The sequence below is a fragment of the Coenobita brevimanus genome, chromosome 89, assembly GCF_032717465.1.
Source record: "Coenobita brevimanus isolate Jiangsu-jjx chromosome 89, ASM3271746v2, whole genome shotgun sequence".
NCBI classification, from domain to species: Eukaryota; Metazoa; Arthropoda; class Malacostraca; order Decapoda; family Coenobitidae; genus Coenobita; species Coenobita brevimanus.
In genome coordinates this window covers 31,155,142-31,174,596 of record NC_137042.1, presented here as the reverse complement: position 1 = coordinate 31,174,596, position 19,455 = coordinate 31,155,142, and the positions used below count along the sequence as shown (strand labels likewise).

Sequence of the window (19,455 nt, the reverse complement as noted above, 5' to 3'; positions counted from 1 at the left end):
AGACTGGAAAAGAAGAAATGGGAGTAAGAAAGTGATTTAAAACTCCCATACAAATGCCATCAGCTGGTGTAAGGGTGTGGTGGAGAGACAGCAGCAGAGGAGCAATAAAAGTGTAGTGATAAGGCAGGTGGAGACTGTAGTGTAATCAAGAACATAATAGTGATGTGGCGTTGAGGTTTCAGAAGTTACATTCGGTGGTGTGTCGTGGGAGAAATGATCGTTGCTCAGTAGGGGTAGATATGCCTGAGGTCCTTTATTCTAGACCATCCCTCACTGGATGAGACGACTGGCAGTAAAGGATAGGCAGGTATATACAGATAGGTAGGTAGATAGATATAGATAATAAGACATATTCTTCCTCAGTGCCAAATGTGATTCTTCTATTCCTCTCAGTACGATGATTTTTTTTTTTTAACGATTTGTTAATTTTTGTTCCCACACTTTCATTCACCATAAGAAATAACTCCCATACTGAATGTCTTGACTGCAGTAAGTCACTCCCAAGCGCAGTACATATCGTCTAAAAATAATAATAACGTATGAAACATGCCGTCTTTGTGCAGGGGTCAGTAGTATCAGGAGAGCCATTTATATACAGTATATATGAAAACATGGCGTGCTTTTTGTCGACGGTTAATTCGTTCATCGCACGCCGCAGCAATATTTACAATACAATAATACTTCACCCGAAACTCTAATTGGCTCCAGCGTCTGACACAAAGAAGAATTTTGTTAAGGAGGAAGTGGGGGAAAGGTTAGTGCCAATTTTCAAACCAAGGAACTGCGGATATAGGGATTCGTTACATAAGTATTCGCATTTTATAAAGGGTATTGTGATTTACCCTGGGTTCAGGTAGATGACAGCTTTACGGTACAAGTATTTAAATATCAGGGACAGTGTCAGTAATTGGCTGGCTCACTAAAAAGTAAAGAACAATTTTACATTACTAACGGCATCGATTTGAACGCCATAGTGCATTATTTAAGTTAAAACAGCCGTAAAAGTTTCTAACGGTAAATATTGGGGTTTCGGCAGAGAGAGAGGAGGATATACATATATAAAGGAGGCACGTGCTCTTTAACTACATGACCGAAACTGTATCATATGCGATTTGTAATATATAACATGTTTCAGTGCAGTATCTACAGTATTCAACTCCTGATATCCAGTGACGTACGTTTAGTCATTCCTATTTACGGATTATTTGGCACAGCATAGGTGGAATTTTTCGAACTTCTGGGGCTTATATTTAGCTTGCCTATATTCCTTGAAATATAAGGTCTTTCATAAGTCGAAAAAATAGTTTGTAATCAGCAAGACACTGTGAGATTAACTGAAGGGCATAACTATTTCTTTTGGGGGGATGGAGGGGTCGGCGGAAGTTTGTAAGGGGGCAGGGCGAGAGGTTGTGAGTTGGGAGGATTGAAGTGGAGTGTGGTGGGGGTTGTGAGCTGAAGGGGGAGGTGATTTGTGGAGGAGTTTTGTAGTAGGTGTTGTAGGAAGGGGGTTGCCAAGGGGAGGGAGGTTGTGAGGTAAGAACAGGAGGTTGTGAGATAAGAGAGGCAGAAGGTTTGTAAAGGAGGGTGGGAGATGGAAGTGGAGAATTGTGAAATAGGAGAAGCGTGGATGTGTAAGGAGAGGGAGGGCGAGGGTCTGAAGTTGGAGGGGCGGGGGTTTGTGAGATGGGAACGGGAGTTGTGAGGTGGGAGGGAGAATGGTGCTGGGGGAGGGGGAATGGTATTAGGGGGAGGGGGAATGGCACTGGGGGTAGGAGGGAGGGTACTGGGGGGAAGGGGTATTGTCAGGGAGGGTGCTAATTCACTCATCCCACGCCGCAACAATATCTCGGGAGGTGAAATGTATCAGCCGCACGCCAGCCCTGTTGAGGTGAGAGGAGCAAGGAGGGAAAAGTGGCTATATTTCACTGGGCCAGGCAATAACCCGGACGCGGCCACACCGACACCACGCCTCAATTTCACCACTCACACCCCCACTCACCCACTAACACCGTCCGCTTAGTAGGTTGCTCTCTCTCTCTCTCTCTCTCTCTCTCTCTCTCTCTCTCTCTCTCTCTCTCTCTCTCTCTCGCTCTCGCTCTTTCACACACACACACACACACACACACACACACACAGCAGAGACCATTTCAGTATTGGTTACCATTTTTTCCACCCCAATCCCTGTTCTGTGTTGTTTCCATAATATAGCCTAGTCAGTGCCATGATTTCTTGTTATGTTTTTGCTCCCACCAGATAATTTCCTTCAGTTCTGGAAAGATCTCTTGCGGGATTAAAAACAATCTTATTAACAGCTTCAATGTGAGAAAGTCTTTTTATCATTTTTTTTCCTCTTGCTGCAGAAACTTAGCGCAGGAAAGATGTCTCGTGGTGAAGGGGTGAGGAACTATGCCTCCTTCCCTCCTCCAACCAGCAAACAGGTTATTCAATTAAAGACAGGCTTTTTGCAGTGATGGGGGAGAGAGTATTATGTCCCATCGCCTCTTGCTCCCTTTCAGTCTGCACCACAACCCGCCCCCACCGACTCCCCCCCCCCTCTGAAAGAAAAAGAGAGAGAGAGAGAGGGAGAGAGAAAAGTTAGCGAAAAAGACAGAGCGTTAACTTTTTCGACGCCTTTTTATCGGCATTAATATTGTGGCAGTGGTGGTGGCGATGCGTTGCGGAGGAGTTATTCTTCTCTCTCGTTTAATATTTAGGACGGAACACCAGCTTAAAAACGAGTAATTTTCCAGGATAAAGTTCCCGGGATTCAGTATTACAGAATTTTGTCAGAACTACGCAAACCATCTCAAGAAATTAAATAATATTCGAAACTACATTTTTTTGATTATGTGTAAAAGTTTCTGTATGTTTTATATTTGAGGAGAAAGCAAATGAGATGAGATTCTTTTTTTTTTTTCACCCTCCCAGGACTTCCCTATGATCTGTAAAATTGTTTAGCGATAGAAGACAAGTTTTTAAATATCATCCTACTGAAATTTTTAGCGAAGGTACCGAAGAGTTTTATGAATGTATGTAGGCGACCAAGAAAGACATTATAAGCTGAATTAAATTGTTTAGAAGTAGCATAATAATTGTAATGATGATAATAATAATAATAATAATAATAATGATAATAATAATAATGGTGATGATGATGATGATAATGAGTAATCTTTCATAAGAGGTTAATTTCTACCCAAGACATCGCGAACTGGCAAACCAATATGATCTTTTTCACGCACGTCTTCCTAAAAGGGACGTTGGACTTAGAATTTAAGATTACTTTCCTCTCAACACCTGCACGTGAAATATTCCCTCTTGCCTTCGATTAGGTGCTCCAGCGACATATGTATATTAACATCACATTTTTAAAGACATCCTTGAAAAAAGTTCGTATCGATGCCAGACACTCTTCGATTATATTTCTCCTAGCACAGACTGTTCATTTGTGAAAGGAATGAAACTGTCTCGGGATATAGGCTGTACTGTGTATTACTTGGTCATTTCTTCTTCCCAGAGAATATGTTTTTATACCACAGATCAAATTACCTCGAAGTATCGTTATCATCATAATCACCTCACCCCATTTCCCCATCATTATCCCTGAGGTAGTTAGGATCCAGGAAGAATATTATCGGAGACTTGAATAAGCGCATCGTCCATCACAGTGCCCAGCAAATTGGCCATATTATGTTCTACACATGAATATCAGTTTATCGATTCTGGCCCAGTGGAGGTAATACCGAGGTTAATACTTCCCTTTCCGTCCTCACAAAGAATATTCGGTAGAGAATTTTCCCAGGTGGCTGTCATCCTTGTATCATCTCTTGATAAAGGAAGATCATGTTACCTTCCTTGGCATCTAGTGTGTTATCTTTTACTAAATCTATTATCATGACGTGTAAGAAGTGATTTTGAAAGACAGTGTAAAATCTGAATTCGCCAGGCCAGATATGGGATGATTTATTACACCCTCACGATCTTCACAAGGTATAATTAATTCACGCCACGGCCCAACCAAGCTGTCTTTTTTGGGGATGTTATCGGGACAGGATCCACGTCATGTAAGGCACCCTACGGGCAATTACCAAGGGACGTGACGACCAGACAGAACTCTCAGTTGGTGCTGCGTGACCGTCGTGCCGAAAAAAAAAGAAAAAAAAAAAGAAAGGAAAAAGAAAGCTAACCTCTCAACCGGGGGGGAGAAATTCAATAACATAAGAGAACACTGTAGGCAAAGAGAGATGTACCGTCGTTGGTACAGGGGAACTCGTAACACTTTTCCTTGGCGAATTGTTTTGCATAATACACCTTAATGTCCTCTTGTGTGTTACTGGTGCAGACTTTGTCGATATTTTAAAAAATGACTCCTGCACGCACTGTCAGTTGAATGAAATCATCTGACGTTCACTGTAATGGATTTTAAAATATTCCAACCATGAGAGGGACGTTGATGACAGTGGTGGCAGTATTAGCACCATGCAATGCATAAAGAAAATCGCAAGAGAAAAAGTGTTACGAAGCCCCCCTGTGTCACTGAATATGGCCATAAGTGAGACAACTCCGGATATGCCAGGAAGTAAATTTATGGAACGCGTTTTGCTCCTCGGCCCTCTCACTCCCCTCCACTCATCTCTACTCTGTGCTCTCCCCTCCACTTCATTCCACCCCCTTCCCTCCTCTTGTCGCCTGCTCTTTCAGCGTGCCAGGAACAGTCTCGTCTGTAATGAAGCGCCCCCCCCCCCCACACACACACATTCACACATATTCTGCCAGCACGTTCAAGCACCAAAGCACGATCATTTCTGGCATAACTAAGATTTACTCTTGTAGGAAGTAAATTTAGGGGGAAAGCAAAAGCTTCTCATGTCCTATGTTCTTGAAGAGAGAGATAGACAGACAGACAGAAGAAAAGAGAAAGAAAATATTTAGTTACTGACAACAGGAATATCGTCGTAAGGTATTTTATGAATCTCAGTCCAGATCCCTCACGAACGAATGCATCCTTCCCTCATCCCCTGTTAATTAAGCACGCCCATGCCTTGTCACTCCCTATTTTTATGAAAGATGCGTTGTTTTTTTTACAGGACGGACATAGAGTGCAGGACCTTCCCTTTGTGAGGTAACCAGGTCCTCGTGACATTAGTTCCCATTGATAACGAAAATTTGTATTGCAGGAAGATCATAGAAATTTTCCTGTTTCCCTGGTATAGAAAAAATAAATCTTTCATAGCTACGAGAGGAAAATTATCGTAAGTAATTTTAAGAACCCCAGCTGTGGTCTCTGGGAACAAAATTGCCTCTCCCTCAAGATAAATTAAGCAGGTCCACGCCTGGGTTGTTGCCCGGGTTTGTTTATGTCCATCGTGTTCCTCAGGCGTCACCTCCCACTCCCACTGCCGCCTCCACCCTCGCGGCACAACCCGTACTTCTCTTTTCCCTCTCCACATTTTCCTTCTTTTTATTTTCGTTTTTTTAATACTGGCGACACTGTACTACTTTTATTTTCCCCTTTATTCAGTTTTTTTTTTTTTTTCCCGAGAAAACATGGAATTAGTTTCACGGAATCATGTGGTTCTAATTAACTTGGTCTGATTAAAAGACAGTTTTCTGATGAAGTATTTTGTTCCATGATTGCGTCTGTCTTACGTACGACATTCCTTGATTATACCTAATTACTGGAAATAAAAAATAATGACTTCATCGATCACGATGTAATTCTTCATAAATCACGTAAAAATATACATGATGAAATCAGAGATAATGAGTACCTAGAAATGTCAGATGAATATTGGGTGAATGAATGTAGGGACTATTTCACTGGGCGTTGTGGAGATAGTTCTGTTGTTATGCTTTTCTGTTCCTCTTGTCGGATTCTACACTTTCCTTTCATCAGTGGGAAGGGGTTAGGAGGAGGAGGATGGCCATGAGTTGGATGTTTTGGGAGGAAATATTGTTTTATCTATCAGCTAAATTTTACTGCCAACTTCATTTGTCAAGGACGCCTTAGGATGTGCGGTGCGTTCCTCTGAGCTGAATGACACTGTCCGACATTACCCAAGTGAAATACAAAGTCTCTGTTTAGGTGTCTAAGAGTTAAGGTCTAGGTGAATCTTTCAGCTAAATATCACTGCCCACGTGCAGGTAATGAAGGTCATCTGCTGACATGCGGTGCGTCGTTCTGAGCCATGTGGTCAGGATATAAGTAAATGTCAAGTGGCATTGGTTAGCCAAATACCACAAGGAAATTACAGGTGTTAAAGGTCACCCAGTGAGCTGCGGTGTGAGTGCTACCTGGAATTAAGAATATAATAATTTTGTATCTGTCAGCTATATATCACTGACCTCTGCAGGTATGGAGGTTCTCCTGGTTCTCATCGGTGCGAGTGTGAACCGGAGTGGACTACGATTTAAAGTCTTAAGTTGTATCTGTCACTTAATCATCACAATATACTTGCAGATGTGAAGGTTCTCCTAGTTCTCTGCGGTGAGTGTAAGGGTAATATTTTATCTATCACCTGATTATCATTGTCTACTTACAGGTGTGAAGGTTCGCCTGGTTCTTTGCGGTGTGAGTGTGAGCCGGGGTGGGCGGGTCCGGGCTGTGACGCGGCCACCACGCCCACCACCTTCCTGTCCAACAGCTACATCAAACTGGCCCTCTCCTTCACGCCCCTCGCATACACCACCTCCATCACACTCAGGTGCGAAAATGTGCCAACTCGAAAAAAAATGGAGAAAAAATTAATTGCTTCTGTCACCAGCAGCCCCTTTACGTAACCCCGGTAGCATATTATATTTTGTGAGAGTAGAGACGGATTGCAATATATAGACGGTGTGCTTTAGGGAAAATAATTTAACAGAAATGAAAATCGTTAATTTTTGAGTAAGAAATAGGGTTAGGGTGATGATTAAGATGCATACGTTAGGGGTCGAAGAAAAAAATATAACGCTGCAAAAACAAATTTCAGTTACGGCGAGGAATTGGCTATTAAGATGTTTTGAAATCTTAGGCTCTTCAATCCAGTAACGTAGCTTTTTCTTTCTACTTCCAAACCTTTTTATTCAGTTACGGAAGACGTGGCTTAGTGAAAGGGTTTTAAGAAAGTGACAACTAACCCGTCCAGTTCGAAAGGTCTCCCAGAAACTAAAGTAAAATTATCTGGCGGTACCAAGAGTAAAATACAATATACTGCGTCAGAGGGATGAACTAATAACTCCTTACAGAAGGAACTAACCCTAAGACAGTCTTTTGTGAGTCTCAGCCGTTGACGGTTTCTAAAATGTCCGTCTGATAGATCTCGCACTTGGAGGTAATAATTTCCTCTCGTAGCTAATCGATGTTGCAGGAAGAATGAATTATACGGGAAGATTCTGCCTTTTCCTTCCCTTGTCTTTTCCTGCCACCACAAATCTTCCATGTTAGAGGGATGTGTCTGGAAGTTTGCTTGTGAACCTGATCCCTGTTCTTTTTAGCACCTACGACGCACATCTGACAGGTTTCGCACGTGGAGGCGGCGCGGGGAGCTGGTGGTATTGTCGTCGCAGCACGGGCGGGACAGCTGGTCGGTGCAGCTGGTAGGTGGGCGTCTCTGTGCCGTTCTGCACCTACACACTCAGCCACAGTCCTCACTCTGCCTCACGCGGATCTCGCTCTCAGACGGTCGCTGGCACCACCTACAGGCCACTAGGTATGCTTATCCAGTTGGTATCCTTCACATGCTCTTCACTTTCTCACCATTTGCATCTTCCTCTGCCTCTCCGTTCCTTTCACTTCCCTCTCCTGAAATATTGCTTCCTCTTCAAATTTCCACTCCACTATTCCCTGCTTCCTTCGATAGGTCACCAGGTACCAAATAAATGGCGTCCTTCACTTGAATTCCATTTCTGCACCATTTTTTTCCTTCCACCGTCCCCTTCTATCTCGAATCCGTTCTTTCCCCTATTTCCTCTCATCTATCTGTTTGTTTCATTCACTGTCCCCTCCCAAGTCAGTCATTCATTTCACTGTCCCCTCCCACCTGACCGTCTGTTCCTTTCACATTTCCCTCCCTTTTCCGTCTGTTCATTCTGATGGCCTTTCCCCACTTAAATGTCTGTTCCTTTTCACTGTTCTCGTCCACCTCTGTCAGTTCAATACACTGTCATCTGCTGCCCCACAGTGTGTTCCTATATGTCATCTTTCAGCTCACTGTTTGTTACTTCCACCGACCCCTATCACCTCACAGTTTGATCTTTTCACCCTATCTATACGATAGTTTCTGATATGTCGACTGTGATTTTTCCATGGCTGAGAGAGGTGGGCAGAGACGAGTGAATGGGATGGTCTAGGTTGAAAATGGGTGGCGTGACCGGAGAAGTATAGCCTTTTGAGTATTGGGCACTTATGATCGGTTGGTAGTTGAGGCATTCATTGATACTGATATTCACCGCGTCAGAACAGCGGGTGGGGAGCGTGCGGATGTAAGCAGGAAGATTTTGAGGTGGAGGTGGCAAGGCATGACGAGGAAGTTTATGCTGTAAAGAGGAGTATTGTAGGTAGGCTGGTAAGATGCAAGTCAGGTGTAAGAGCAAAAGATGGGTTAGCTGGGCGAAAAGGAGTGTGAGTCATGAGTTGGATGGGCTAAAATGGTGTTGGATGGCGGGATGGAAATGCACACTGTATTAAGATGGACGTTGTATGAGGGGTGACGTTGGTAGTGGGGACAGATCTCTCTTGAAAGTTTGATGCTGGTGCAAAAAGTGCGAGGAGGATGGAGAGGGGTGGCCGGGGATGATGATGAATTGTGGAACAGGACAGTTCTAGCACACCGTGTGAAAATGGACTGTATAGTAGGAGCAGCACTGACAGTGAAAACAAATTTCCCTTTAAAATTTGAACTGGGGGGGCGGGGTATACAAAAATTGGGGTAGGAGGAGGGCGATGGGTTGGCAATGCCGGGATGAGGGTGGGAGGTGGGATAGGACAAGGATGCTATACCCTGTGAAACGAGGGTTTTAGGTCAGCTGGTATGGATATGGCTGTTGTTAAAATTAACACTTTTTCCATTTGGGACAAAAATGCAATAAATAAGCAGTTGTCGCCTACATAAAGCTCTCTCAAAGAAGGGCTTAGAGGTATTGCTCATAAACTCTTTCATTATACTGATCATCTCTTTTATATGCATCGTGAGATACATTAGTTATAAACCGTTCAGTACATAAGCCCTTTCCCTAGGAAAATACAACAAAAAAAATAAATGAATGACCCCATTATAGCGAAAGCAAGTAAGATGCTTTGAAAACCTTAGCTTCTTCAGTCCGATGCCTTTTTTTTTTTTTTTTTTTTTTTCATTCTTTCAACCACCGAACTGTTTAATTCACGAAGTTACTGGACAGGTACGGGTCAGCAACATTCCTGTCAGTGGACGAAGGTGACGGTGACCTATACAACGCCTCGGTGGTGCTGGAGGGGAGTCAGCTGCTGCGGATGGACGGCCAGGGCGGCGTCAGGGTCGGGGGTCTGCCGGAGTACATCACCCGCACCAAGCTGAAAGTCCACAATGATTTTAGGGAAAGTACGTGAACAGTTATTGTATGCATGTGTAATATATTTGAATTAAAATATGTATTTATGGAGTCAAAGCTCAGAGCCAGTCCTGAAAGTCCACAAAGTGTTTCGGGTAAGCAGGTGAGCTGTTACTACTTTCATCTTTTTTTGATGTGTGTGTGTATATGTGGACACACTCTGGTGGGAGAGTTTAAAGACTTCAATATAACGCTTCCAGGTTGCATTGACGACCTACGGATATCCGGACGGAGTGTGCCGCTGCCCCCCGGAGACAACAACACGGCGTGGGGCCAGGCGAGCACCTTCAAGGGCGTGGAGACGGGGTGCGACGCCCCCTCCGCCTGCACCAACGTCTCCTGCAAGGCCCCGCTCTCCTGCATCGACACATGGAGATCCTACCACTGCGGGTTAGTTGAGAGGAAACACACACACACACACACACACACACACACACACACACACAGGAAAGACAGACAAACAGGCAGACAAACGAGAAAGACTGACAAACCTGGAAGACAAAACACTGACAGAAAGTCATTGTTAGATTGGCTGTGCTTTACTGTTTAATATTTTTAATGTAATAAAAAAAGAAGAACTACGAATGAAAGATCTGATAAAAAAAAAAAAAAAAAAGAACTTCCCCCATTCAGTTGTGCCAAAATACTGGAGCGTAATTAATATCCTTTTTCATCGTCCATTTATTGTTTTGCATTTTGTGTCTTTATTGACGCGTAATAATTTGCTATGAGTCAAACTTTTGATGTTGTTCAGAATTTCCAAACGTACTGAAACATGTAGACGAACATCACCCACTTCCATTTTTATTTTTTTTACTGGCACATCAGTTTTCTTTTTAATACTTATTTTCGCAGTGCTAAAACTTATTTATAGAGGCAATTTCTCGTACCAAAGAATATATAAATAACAAACGAGAAAATATTAAGGTGTAATAAGCACACAGATTCGCTATGGAAGGGAAATCATGTAACCTAGCGGGAATTTGGCCAGGTGAGTTAGCCTATTTTCAGTCACTTAGCATATTATGGCTGGAAAGTTTTGGAAGTTATTATTTACAGATGAGAGAGAGTGAAATAAAATATAGTCTAGTTACAGCCAATTAGTCCCGGTTAATAAGTGGTTGATAGAAGCAATATTGGGCCTTTTGATGTAGGTTCATTGCGAAAAAAAATCGTAGAAGAATTATACGAAAAACAGCCCATCAACATATATCTGAATCTCTCTCTCTCTCTCTCTCTCTCTCTCTCTCTCTCTCTCTCTCTCTCTCTCTCTCTCTCTCTCTCTCTCATTCCATAATATATTCATGATGGCCCTGATAAAAATCCCCATGAGTTCCTTTATCACCCATCATCTCCACTTCCTCTAGCCAGTCCACGCCTACCTCTCTATTGTATCGTTTATATCCACCAACTTCGGCCTTGGTATTCTCTTTCTCCCATCATATTTCCTCCTGTGCAGTTTTTAACCTGAGGACCTCAAGCTGTGAAAGGGTCTTCAAAGGCTACGTGAATCCTCTCTAGCTTAAAGAATAAGTAAATAAAGTAAAACACAGAGGCAACAGAAACATTAGACTACAGAAAAAGTACTCGAAATGAAAGGTTTATGGATTTGACAGCAGGGTTTCCGTCTCACCTGAACATCAAAAAAAAAAAAAAAAAAAAAAAAAAAAAAGGTTTGTCCAAGCTCCCAGTAAGTAATGAAAAGTCCCAGAGTTATTATAGTCCCGTAATTAAAGTTTGTAGGGTGATTTTACATCGAGGAAAATTCTCCCATACTTGTTTAAATTCGAATATATTAGACGTATTTAGTAGCCTTGATTAAATTTGGAATTCAAATTGTCGGCGGGAAAAACAGGGAAGGAATGTAAATATACCAGAATTTTACGATAAACTTTAAGCGCTAATCAACTTTATACTGAAAAGCCTAAGTGATAAAAAGCTCGTTCTTGAATTAATCTCATGTAATAGAATAATCTTGGTTGTAATTCTATGGCTGCTTGAATTTTTGCCGAGTGGCCAAATTCATCTTGTGCTCACCTGAATGAAAGACTAAAATGTGACTCTACCAGGAATAGTTATAATAGAGATAGTTATTTGTACCTTTACTCGACGAGACATCACCTTTTAATATTCCTTTGACTGCGGTGAGATTCTGAGACAGACAGACAGACAGAGACAGAGAATCGTCCGTTCTGAGTTGGAATAAAACACGAAATTCTTAATACTCTGCTAATGCTTTGATCGTGGCAGTGCTAAACATACTGAGTGCCTTAGCCTTCTCTTGTACTTAGGAAAACCGTCAGTAGCTAACCTAAATAAAAGGCAAAATAGGTCATTCCCAGCAAATGGTTAAAGTTATGGTTCCCTCCAGGCAGTTGCACTCAGGTAAGGGAGACACCTGCTAAATAAAGCCTTGCAAGCTATCTCAGTTAACATTTTCTAGGGCAAGACGTCACCTGTCTTTTATATTCTGGTTGCGGTGATGTTATTCAGCTGAGGGAGATCTTGCCCGACATAATTAACGGCCGTGACTGCAGTGATTTCTTTCAGCACAACAAAATCACCTATTTTTAGTTTTGTACGAAATGCTGAAGGGTTAAGGCTGAAAAGGCTGAGGTTAATCTAGGGCTGGTATGTTGATGATAGATGTGACGTACTGATGAGACTGTTATAGTGTCGACAAAGAGGCAACAAACGCACTGCCCTGAACAGAACGAGCCGGCGAGATGAGGCCAGGACGACAAGAAGCTAATAAAAAGACAATTGGAAGGAACACGAGAGACGGAAAGGGGAAAATTAGGAGGAAGGAAAGGAATAGAGCAAGGTGCAGAAATGTGGTGCGCAGAATACTCGGGAATAAGATAAAGGGTGATGGCAAAATAAACGGGAAATTGTGAAGAATGTGAAAAAGAGGCCAGTAAAGGAGGTGGAGAGAATAAAATAGAAAATAAAATCGAATGAAGGTTAGAGCTGATACAGAAAGTTAAGAAAACATTGAAGATATTAAGGAAAAAAAAAGGGGGGGGGGACACAATGGAGAAAGGTAAAAGAGAAAAAAAGGTACTGGACGCAAACAACTATCAAAAATTTCAACTCTCCCTACTCACCCTTAGCGAAATAAAATCGTCTGGTGTTAGAGGAAATATAACGCTACAGTTAATCCGAGCGTGATAATGGTAGGATTAACACTCTCAGCCTTCTCTAACTCACTTAAAGCTAAATGAAGTCGTCTAAATTTTCAGCTCGAACAGAGGACAGGAATAGTTCTGCCCCTCAGGTGTGTAACTAAATTTGACAGACCAACAATTTTTCTACCTCTCGGTTTTGACAATACGGCCCTGAATATTGTGTGTTATTCCTCCTACCGTCAATATCCACCTGACACAGCGAACTAGTTAAAAATTGATGAGCGTCCCACATGGGTGACCTTGGATAGAGATGGTTCATGGTGTGGGGTGACAGAAATATCTAGATACAGTGTTAAGAGTGATTTTTGAGCCGCTGGGTAAATTAAGAAGTGTTATACGAGAAGTTAAGTATGTAGTATAAATGAATGTTGATGATTATGTTCCCTGACAGGAGAATGGGCTTATTTTGCTTGAAAATGAGTTATGATAGTTGGTACCAGTTGTTTGTGTAATAAGATACCTTAATAGTAACTTGTGGTCTTAAGCTTTGCCTAACTTACGATCGCATCTAATCAAAAATAAATCCGACAGCACATTTTAAAGAGTCAGAACATGCTTCCGTCATAACTTCAGTCTCCAGTCATTTCGGTCGCATTTCATAACGGTCCTAAACACAAATCAGTGAGCAATTGTTTCATTACGAGCGCATCAAAGGAAACTACCCTAGTAACATATGACAGTCGTGTTCTATATTATGAAACTCTACAGTGATGATTATGTGGCTTTTATCGAGAGTATTGCACTTCTTATTTACTAGCTGTTATATCAGTTTACACTAATACTAAACACTGTTGATACTGTAATTGTATGAAGACCTAAATTATGAACGCAAGTATATAGTTACAAACACAGAATTATTTCAGGATTTTCACTGTAGCACTGCCCCCTTTCTTCATGAGATTAACAAGTCCTTTTACTAGATGAAGTGGAAAGATGAAAGTCTCCCTTCATAAAATGTAGGAATAGAGAGCCCAGATTCCTTTAATTTCCCTTCTTGCCAGATGAAGTGAAAAAATGGAAATCTTCCTTCGTGATATGTGACAGTAGAGTAACCAATACTTTTTTCTTTTTTACTAAATGAAATGAAAGAATGAGTGTTCCTTCATAAAGTGTAGCAAGAGAGCACCCAGTACCTTAATTGAATCAGAAAATGCGACAGTTGAGTAACCAAAACCGTAAGTGAGACTTTTTACCAGATAAAGTGGAAAAAATGAAAGAGTCACTTCATAAAGCGTAAATGGTTAAAGAATGTGACAGGGTAAGTAAGCAAGCAGACAAGCAATACCCTGAGCCGGGAACCCCCACGAGCCATAAAGCTGGTCAGGTCGTTCTCTTCCTCTCGTTGAAAAATAGTGCACAAAATCTTTCATCCGTGACAGCTGGAGGGCATACAGGATAAAAGAAAATGTAGGCCGTGTGTGTAAAAGGAAACCGGATCTGATGCACAAAGGAAAAAGGAATTACTTCCATGGACGGATTACACAAAGGGAAGTACCATCTGATAGATTTTAAAAATATACGGTATTGACTGATAGGGAAAAAAATCTAGACTAATGTATAAGAAAAATGTAGACTGATATATAAAGGAAGAGTAAAGGAAAATATAGACTGGTATATTGAGAAAACGTAAGACTGGTTGATAAAGAAAATGTAGATTAGATTATTATGGAAAAGGCGGACTATCTCAGATAACTGTATTACAAAAACACACCATAGAAGGCGACAGTCTTCACCATATTACTCCTAAGCATGTTTTCCCCTCCGTTTTTGCCTTTGGAACATTCTTTTCTGGACTGAGAAGAAATATAGACTGTCTGACTGATGAATGACATGGTGGTATAACAGAAGGTATATATTGTATTCTCAGTACACCTGTGTTTGTCCCAGCTTTCATTGCACTCACAAATATAGCTCTCCACACTCAGAACAGATGTACTGGAGTATGGGACGTTTTCGGGTTGGGCTGTAGGTCTCTTTTTCTGCACTCCCCTTTTACTTTTACAGCAGCTTTTCTTGTGACTTCCGAATAGACGAATTGATGCAGCTGAGAGGAAATTTTTAGTAGTGAAGAGGTTAGTGATGGCTCTGTCTGTCTCCTACAGGTGCGGTGAGGGTCGTGTGTTGAGTGGTAGTAGAACAGCGTGTGAGGATGAGGACGAGTGTGCCTGGCAGCCTTGTCTCAGCGGAGGAACCTGCTTCAATACTCAGCCAGGTAAACACTTCAGCAGAACATAAATAGAAGGAAGAGATAGATGTAGGTAAGCAGGTGGACAGGAGACGGCGAGGCATGTAGTTGTTGTGGAACCTGTTTCATCAGGCAACCAGATAAACTCTTCGACAGAGAATAGGCACAGTAGAAAGAAATAATGGTAGGTAGGCATGCTAGCAGATACTGTATACACGTGGGTAGACAGGGAGAAAGCGAGATAAGTAATGGATGTGGGATCAGCTTAAACATTCACCCTGGTAAAGGTTTCGACAGACAATAGAAGCAGAAGGAAAAGAAACAGGTAGATAGGTAGGCAAGAAGATAGACCGGCGGATAGACAGAGGGAGAGAGCGAAGTATGGTATATAAATGGTCGATGACATGCTCCCTGATTGACACCCGCGCCAGTTTTATAATGCCACAAACCAAAAGTGCGTCTTCTCTTGCGTGTATGGAGTGTCCCAAAAATATCCGAGTGTATGCTATATTCTCGACCCGTTTTCATCAGTTTTCACCCAGACCTCAGGATCCTTTGTTTGATATGACAGGCATTCGGTAAGTACCTTATAGTTTTGTGGGCACGTATATCCACATATCATAGTCCCATTTGAGTCACCATGGTATACCAGCTCAACACGAGGACGTCTTTTTAGTTATCTTACTATCTCCGAACAGTTTTATACAGCCTAGGGGAGATTTTTCGAAATGGTGTGATTAGACATAATCTTCATTAACCTTCCTTCTTACCAGAATGCTTCCCTAAGCTGCATAAAATAGCTTGATAGTAATAAGTTCAATATGACGTCTTTGGGATGAAATGGTTAACAATAAAATCTTCATGAAAAAAATATTATTAATGCCTAGTGTATTGTGTGTGTATTGGTGTGCAGGGTACGTGTGTGGGTGTCCTGCGGGGTTCAGCGGACAGCACTGCCACCTTCCGGCCGTCGGGGGCGAAACATCCCTCAAGCTGTCCCTTCCAGCCCTCGTCGCCATCCTGGTCTGGTGCACCTTCCTCCTGCGTCAGTGTCTTCCCTACGCTCCCTGTACCTTCCCTGGCCCATATTCTCATTGGCGTAGGAGACTCCCAGACACCTCCTCTTCACCGATTTCACTCAGTACATCATTATCATCATCATCATCATCATCCTGCCTCTTTTTCCTACCTTTTCCTCTTGTATATACAGTTTGCAGGAAGAGGTAACTTCCTGACATATCCTCCTTAGCGGTTTGTGCATCATACTCCCTTCTGTTAAACTTTCTGCTATTTAGATATTTTATATACTTATCGACATAATCACTATACATAGGAAGGTCCCAAACACCCCTCCTCAAAGATCAATTTGTATATTACGAGTTGCCATTTTCTCTTCTATTTTTTTAATAGGTAAACTGCATCACTAGGAACGACACTAGCATATCTTCCACAGCTGTTTATTTTCCAGAATTGACCTTAATATGTTCCTATATTTTTGTCTTTAGTTTACCTCAGCATAAATAATGTACAGAGGGCAAAATTACATTCCATATGTAGTAATAAGCTGGTAATTTGGAGATACAAATTAACGATTCTCTTTAAGCTGACGAGAAGAGGACGCTATGTTACAATTTGCCAAGTTGTTTTCTGGTTATTACACTGTAATTTGACCAGCGTATTATTATCGTTAGAGTAAGCGTGATTATTTATTTGGTCAGTGTGTTGAGTCTTCTTTCCGTCTAGCTTATTTTAATTTTCCTCCTCAAGCCTAACCTTAATATAATGTAACTCAAACAATCTCATCCCAGTCCATTCCAGCCTATCCCAACCCAGTTCTTTCCTGCCCATCCCAAACCAACCCAATCCAACCCAACCCAACCGAGTCCAACCAAACCGATCCCAACCTAGCTCATCCCAATCCAATCCATGCCAAACCAACATAATTAAACCTAATCCAACCAATCAAGCCTAACAACTTAGCCCAACCGAACCTAACTTTAGAAGCATTACAGTGACCCCCTTCTCCCTACCCTTCGCAGTGCTGGTGTGCGCCTTCCTCCTGCACCAGCACCATCGCCGCGCCGCATTACGCAAGAGCCTGGCTGACGTGAAGGGCGGCACCGTGGACTGCAAGGGCCAGGGGTCGCCGCCCCCCAACCACACACCCAACCTGCTCGAGCTTCAGCTGCTGAAGCCCCCCAAAGCCAATGGTCAGCCTGCCTGGGCCAAGAACCCAAATATCGCAGGTAACCCATTCACTGCAAGAAGTATCTCTAAAGCAGAACGTCTTGAAATGACATAAACAAGTAAACAAAACACGTTACCGGATTGAAGGGGTTGGGCCTATTGTCACAACACTGAGCACTCGAGACCGTCACTCTGTATTGTTGTCATGATTTACTCTGCGCAAAAGATCCCTGGCAGTGTTCATCATTCGCTGCTACGTTGTTATGGAGCCCGGGCAGACATTTTTTCATAAAGTGGCGACCGGGCTATGTTGTTGTGTTGTTGGTGATGATGATGATGATGATGAGAATGATAATACTGATAATAATAATAATGATAATAATAATTATAGTAATAACAATAAATCTGATTCCCTTGTGTCAGACGTGGATGTACTACAAGTGGACGCCACCTCCGAGACGAGCAGCATGGAGGAGCAGCAGCGTCGTCCTCGGCTGGCAACCACACCCTCGCCGGACATGGAGAAAGACACCAAGATAGGGGCGGCCGTGAAGGCAGTGAAGCAGAAGGTCGGGGGCAGCACGAAGGGCGGCACTGGCACCACTCCCACGGCGGATGATTTGAGGAACTACGCGTACGAAGGTGAAGGTTCTTCCCCTGGGTCACTGTCTTCATGTAAGTTGCCCCTCCCGCCCCGAAGAAATTATTATTACAGTGTGTCCGTCCAGTTCATTAACCCTTTGACGGATAGATTATCCATCTGCTGTATAAATCACCTGTTTCTCTCCTGAATGAAATAATTAAATGCATTTGCAGAACAGCATAGATTCTAAACCAAATTTCCCAATGTTTTGTGGCCCTTCACAATTGAAAACATTCTTGTACATTTTCCTGTCTATGTATCCCCTTGCTGAGTAGGGATAGGGCTGTTTTAACTTACTTTTATCAAACGTGCTTTTCATGTGATGAGATGCCAAGAGATATGTAGCTATATTGACGTTTTTCCTTTTTTTTTCCGTCTTCTTAGGCCTAGAGAGCTGCAGCGGGAGTGCCAAGTTCCTGGGTGGGTTTCGTGAAGTGGCACACATGCTGGAGTCCTGACATCCAACGGGCTCGCAATCAGGCGAGTCAGTTGCTTCCTCCCCTAAAACCAACTCCTCCAGCCACGACACCCTCCTGCCCACCGTCACCACCGTACACATCTCCAATGGGGTGGTGCGGGAAGTGGCTCATCCTGGCGTTTGTCCCAGCGAAGCAACCAGTTTCACCACCACATTTACCACAACAGCCAGCAACACACCGCCTCCTCCCCCCAAACCACTTTCAGCCCCAGCGCTAAGGTCGCGAAGTGCCTTTCTTAAAAAGTAGTTTTGCTGTTGGTGTCAGCCATCAGAGCAAACTGTCCATTTTCCAGTGTATTCTGTGATTTGCTTAAGTAGCGTAGCAATATGGTGATCTCCAAGAGGCAAGGATTTTATTCCACCGACACAAAAAGGTCTCAGTACCAATATTCTCCATGTTTTGGCATGGACGCTATATAATGAAAATTGTATAAGTCGCAGAATTGGAATATTTTTCGAGTACTGTAAGGTTGTCTTATCTGCAAAACCTCAATATTAGTTTCAGACATGGAATTTGAATTCCAAACTTCCCATGATAAAATTAACACCCTATTATGCTTAACTAAAATTTGGAGGAAACTTATGAGATAAAAATACTCTATGCTCAGATTTTTTTTTTAAATGAGGATGGCCGAAATTAGCCCTTTTACTGTGATGACGTTTAATATATTCTTACTATCTCCAGACGATTATTTTAAGTTCATGGGAGATATTTCGAATTCCAGGGGTCAGATACAGCCATCATTAACCCTTTTACAACTACAGCTTCATCCATAGCTCAGTAAGATCTTCGGATGGCAGAAGAATAAAAAGAATCTATTTTTATTTTTTTCTTGCTACTCCAGGCAATTGAATTCATGTTAGACAAAGGCCTTTCTCACAGAAGGGGTTAATGGAAGCTACACCACCTGCTCGAAAAGTCTCCCATTAACTGAATAAAAGCCTCTGCAAGTTAGAAAAATTATAATAAAAAGTCATCGTAGTGAAAAGGTTGATATACTCAACTCGCACTTCCCATGCTCAGTGAAGCCTAGCATTTTCTTTCTTTTTTTCCGAGTTCCCATTGTACAGTTCCGGACAAAAATATCGTTCCAGAATTTAGTCTAATATATGAAACTCTTATGAATTATTCTTTAAAAAGTTTGTTATTTGCTATTCTGGAGTGGATCATTATTTTTGTCCGCAACCGTAGCTTTACAGTAACCAG

The 19,455-nt window shown here is 42.3% G+C and overlaps 1 protein-coding gene across 1 annotated transcript in view; it reads left to right on the top strand.

Annotated features, from left to right (window-relative positions):
• Window positions 1-18,373, top strand: part of LOC145411372 (neural-cadherin-like) — a 58,100-nt gene extending 39,727 nt beyond the window's left edge. Inside the window, exons 18-26 of the mRNA XM_080281404.1 lie at window positions 6,543-6,704; window positions 7,500-7,691; window positions 9,379-9,557; window positions 9,768-9,957; window positions 14,858-14,967; window positions 15,854-15,985; window positions 16,980-17,186; window positions 17,551-17,802; window positions 18,155-18,373. Of these exons, the coding sequence (XP_080137530.1) occupies window positions 6,543-6,704; window positions 7,500-7,691; window positions 9,379-9,557; window positions 9,768-9,957; window positions 14,858-14,967; window positions 15,854-15,985; window positions 16,980-17,186; window positions 17,551-17,802; window positions 18,155-18,228 (1,498 nt within the window). The 3' untranslated portion in view covers window positions 18,229-18,373. The remainder of the gene's footprint in view (window positions 1-6,542; window positions 6,705-7,499; window positions 7,692-9,378; window positions 9,558-9,767; window positions 9,958-14,857; window positions 14,968-15,853; window positions 15,986-16,979; window positions 17,187-17,550; window positions 17,803-18,154) is intronic.
• Window positions 18,374-19,455: the final 1,082 nt, after the last annotated feature.